Here is a 4507-nt window from a genome sequence, read left to right as displayed (position 1 = left end):
AGTTCCGTTTTTTGCCGTCTGGCTCGCACAGGGTTTCCTGGTACCACGGCGCATCTTTCGTGGAGGCATGTCGGGTTCTTGTTCCGTCTCCATTTCGGACTCTTCCAATGAGGCATCAGTCAGCTGCTGGTCAAACGAAACCTGGCCTCCGTCAGAATCTAGTGCGTCCATATCAAGAAGCAGGTCCAAAGCCTGTTGCGCGGAGAGGATCTTCCTTCGTGGCAGTGATGCGGAGGCCATCCTGATGTGCGTTTTCAGAAATTAGAAGAAATGATTCTCCGGCCTGGGTCGGTCTGCTTTTATGCACAGCACTGTGTTATTGTTATGCACACAGCAATGCCACTCCCTTACCCTGTTCGCTGATCCTAGCTTTCTATAAAATGGTCTCGATTAAGTTAAAGTACATCGTATGTTTATTTTGAACTTATGTTACTATTTCTGAATGTCTTATGTTGGGAAAGTTAATGATTTCCTAAAAAAAATCGCGCCTCGGGACTTACAGGAAGGAACGTTTTTTGATTTTAGACAAGTGACCTATCGAATAAGCGAAGAGTCAATGACGTCATTGAACCAATGAAACTAAGGAAAATTTTCAACCAATCAACATAAGCCAGGACTGCTGTATAAGTTTGCGTTAGCGGGAGCAAACCTTGTTATTTGGTTTGTTTCCGAGATTACTCTTTAAACGATGGCAAGAACTAAGCAGACCGCGCGTAAGTCCACCGGCGGCAAAGCGCCCAGGAAGCAGCTGGCTACCAAAGCGGCACGTAAAAGTGCTCCGGCCACAGGCGGCGTCAAGAAGCCTCATCGCTACAGGCCCGGAACCGTGGCTCTGCGAGAGATCCGGCGTTACCAGAAGTCCACCGAGCTGCTGATCCGCAAGCTGCCCTTCCAGCGTCTGGTGAGGGAAATCGCTCAGGATTTCAAGACCGACCTGCGCTTCCAGAGTTCGGCTGTTATGGCGCTGCAGGAGGCAAGCGAGGCCTATCTGGTTGGTCTGTTTGAGGACACCAACCTGTGCGCCATTCATGCCAAGCGAGTCACCATCATGCCTAAAGATATTCAGCTGGCTCGTCGTATCCGTGGCGAACGTGCATAAATTGGTTTTCATATAAAAACCGAAACAAAGGCTCTTTTAAGAGCCAAGACAAAAAAAATCACAAAAAGCAAGCTCTGCCTACCCACCACTTTCATCCTTCTGATAACTTTGTGTTTACAAAACACTTCACTATGGTTACAATCGTGTTCATGCCGTTTCGGTTTTTTAAACGGTTATGAATTAAACGTATTATTGATTCTTTACTAATCACAGCTTTTCTAGCTTTCCCGGTGTATGCGGATTGATGTATGCAGAGAGGAGGCTTCCAACATTGCAGGTCTGCGTTTGGTTTTTTGAGGATTTCAACTACTTTCCAGATTCCTAGATGCAATAACACCATTTGAATTGTTTTGCGGCTCCTACTCCAACACGACTTGCTCTTGCACCTGGGCATTCAGTAGAAGCTCCGCTTGGCTGCACATAGGCCTAGTTGATTGCTTGATCCGTATGCGTTTGATGCTGTAAGTTGTATTTTGCTTTAGACAAAAGCATCTGGTAGATGGAAAAGCTCAATTTCCAAAATATAATTTCATTTTCAAAATGTTACAAATATGACCAAAATGTGCTGGATAATATCTGAGGTGTCAACATTCTGATGCATTTACTGGGCCGAACCAGTTTTTTCACATTTTATTTGATGCAATACATTTCTAATTCAAAGAAATCTGTTCTTAGATCTATCATTTTAATTATGAGGGTTCTAGGGCCATTTGAACATTTTATGATTGATTTAATGTTTAGTGATAAACCATATGAAATTTACAAACAAGAGGAGGCCATTCGGCCCATCAAGCTCATTTGGGGAGAACGTACCTAATAGCTCAGAGTTGTTAAAATCTTATCTAGCTATGATTTGAAGGACCCCAGGGTTTTAGCTTACGCTAAACTAAAAGGAAGACTATTCCATACTCTAACTACACGCTGTGTAAAGAAGTGTTTTCTCAAATTCAGTTTAAAATGTTCTCCCACTAATTTCCACCGATGGCCATGACTTCTAGTATTTAAACTAATATCGAAGTAGCCATTTGGCTGGACAGCATCCAGACCCATTAGAATCTTATAGACCTGGATCATGTCCCCCCCTTAGTCTCATTTGCTTGAGGCTGAACAGATTCAGCTCAGCTAACCTCTCCTCATAAGACATTCCTCTAAGACCAGGAATCATTCTCGTAGCCCTCCGTTGCACCTTTTCTAAGGCCGCAATGTCCTTTTTTAAGGTATGGTGACCAAACCTGCACACAATATTCTAGATGCGGTCTTACCAAGGAATTATATAATTGTAGCATCACCTCCCTTGACTTAAACTTCACACACCTAGAGATGTAACATAACATCCTATTGGCCTTTTGGCGAGAGTGGGACATGGAAGCATCATCATACACACACACATATAATATATATATATATATATATATATAAATATATAAATATATATATATATATTAGGACATTGTGAAATTGTAAATAAAAACAGAATGCAATGATGTGGAAATCTCATAAACCCATATTTTATTCATAACAAAACATCAAATGTTTAATCTGAGAAAATGTATCATTTTAAGGAAAAGACCAGGTAATTTTGAAAGTCATGGCAGCAACACATCTCAAAGTTGGGACAAGGCTATGTTTACCACAGGGTGGCATGACTTCTTTTAACAACAGTCTGTAAATGTCTGGGGACTGAGGAGATCAGTTGCTTGAGTTTTGGGAGAGGAATGTTGTCCCATTCTTGTCAGATACAGGATTCTAGTTGCTCAGCTGTACTAGGCCTTCTGTGTCGTAATTTTCGTTTTATGATGCACCAAACATTCTCAATGAGTGAAAGATCACTGGCAGGCTAGTTCAGTACCCAGACCCTTCTTCTATGAATCCATTATGTTGTAATTGATGCAGTGTGTGGTTTGGCATTGTCATGTTGGAAAATGGAAGGTCTTCCCTGAAAGAGATGTCGTCTGGATGGCAGCATATGTTTCTCTAGAACCTGGATATACCTTTCAGCATTGATGGTGCCTTTCCAGATATGCAAGCTGCCCATGCCATATGTACTAATGCACCCCCATACATCAGGGATGCTGGCTTTTGAACTGAGCGCCAATAACACCCTGGGTTGTCCTCCTCTTTAGTCTGGATGATACAGCATCCCTGGTTTCCAAAAAGAATTTCAAATTTAGATTCGTCTGACCACAGGACCGTTTTCCACTTAGCCGCAGTCCATTTTAAATGAGCTTTGGCCCAGAGAAGACGTCAGCGCTTCTGGATCATGTTCAAATACAGCTTCTTCTTTGAATGATAGTTTTAACTGGCATCTTTGGATGGCATGGCGATTTGTGCGTTTTCTGAAAATATTCCTGAGCCCATTTAGCAATTTCCATTGCAGAATCATGCCTATTTGTGAGGCAGTGCCACCTAAGGGCCCGAAGATCATAGGCATCCAGAATACTTGTCCCTTACACACAGAGATTTCTCCAGATTCTCTGAATCTTTTGATTATATTATGTACTGTAGATGATGATATTTTTGACCTCTTTGCAATTTTACACCGAGGAACTTTTTCCCTGAAATTGCTCCACTATTTGTCGATGCAGTATTAGGGGGATTGGTGATCCTCTGTCCATTTTTACTTCTGAAAGACATTGCAACTCTAAGACGCTCTTTTTATACCCAGTCATGTTACTGACCAGTTGCCAATTGATCATGATCACTACCGTCCAGTGGTTCTAAAACCTCTAATTTTCCAATCCTATCCTGGTTCTTAGAGAAAACAAGATTAAGAAGGGCTTTTCCCCTTGTATGGGTATTAACAAACTGAGTAAAAAACAATCCTGTACTAATTTCACCATCTCAAGTTAATTTACAGAAGAGCCAGAGACTATGTTCCCCTGTATCCCAGGTAAATTAAAATCACCCATAACCACCACATCATTTTTATTACTCATAATCCTGATATCGTCATATAACATTCTGCTTTCCTCTGCAGTTACATTAGGTGCTCTGTAACAAACACCGACAATTAGGCCATTAGAGTTTTTAGCATCTAGTTTTACCCATACAGGTTCTGTACTTTTATTTGTATCATTGAGCTCCCTTGCCTGCAAGTTTTCTTTTACGTATACTGCAACACCACCTCCCTGCTTGCCTATCCGGTCTCTACGGAACAACGTATAACCATCCATATTATATTCTTCTCCATCTTCGTCACTCATCCATGTTTCTGTTATTCCTATAATGTCATAAGTGTCTGATGAAATGAAGGCCTCGAAATCATGAATTTTGTTTCTAATACTCCTAGCGTTTAGGTACAGACCGCAAAGGGTAGGTCTTTTACAGTGCCCACTTTTAATAGTAATTGGGGCTTTACGTCTCCCCCCACCTATATTCATAACTAACCTCCCTGCCCCCCCCCCCAGT

General features: G+C 41.7%; 1 protein-coding gene across 1 annotated transcript; it reads left to right on the top strand.

Moving 5' to 3' along the window:
- Nucleotides 1-604: 604 nt before the first annotated feature.
- LOC140581094 (histone H3) lies at nt 605-1180 on the top strand. The gene has a single exon (XM_072702858.1). The coding sequence runs from the start codon at nt 689-691 to the stop codon at nt 1097-1099; it is 411 nt and encodes a 136-aa protein (XP_072558959.1). The 5' UTR covers nt 605-688; the 3' UTR covers nt 1100-1180.
- The last annotated feature ends 3327 nt before the right edge of the window (nt 1181-4507 follow it).

Source organism: Paramormyrops kingsleyae, chromosome 19 (assembly GCF_048594095.1).
Source record: "Paramormyrops kingsleyae isolate MSU_618 chromosome 19, PKINGS_0.4, whole genome shotgun sequence".
In the NCBI taxonomy this organism is placed as follows: Eukaryota; Metazoa; Chordata; class Actinopteri; order Osteoglossiformes; family Mormyridae; genus Paramormyrops; species Paramormyrops kingsleyae.
The sequence above is the reverse complement of the archived record's forward strand: the minus strand, read 5'-3'. Positions and strand labels throughout refer to the sequence as shown.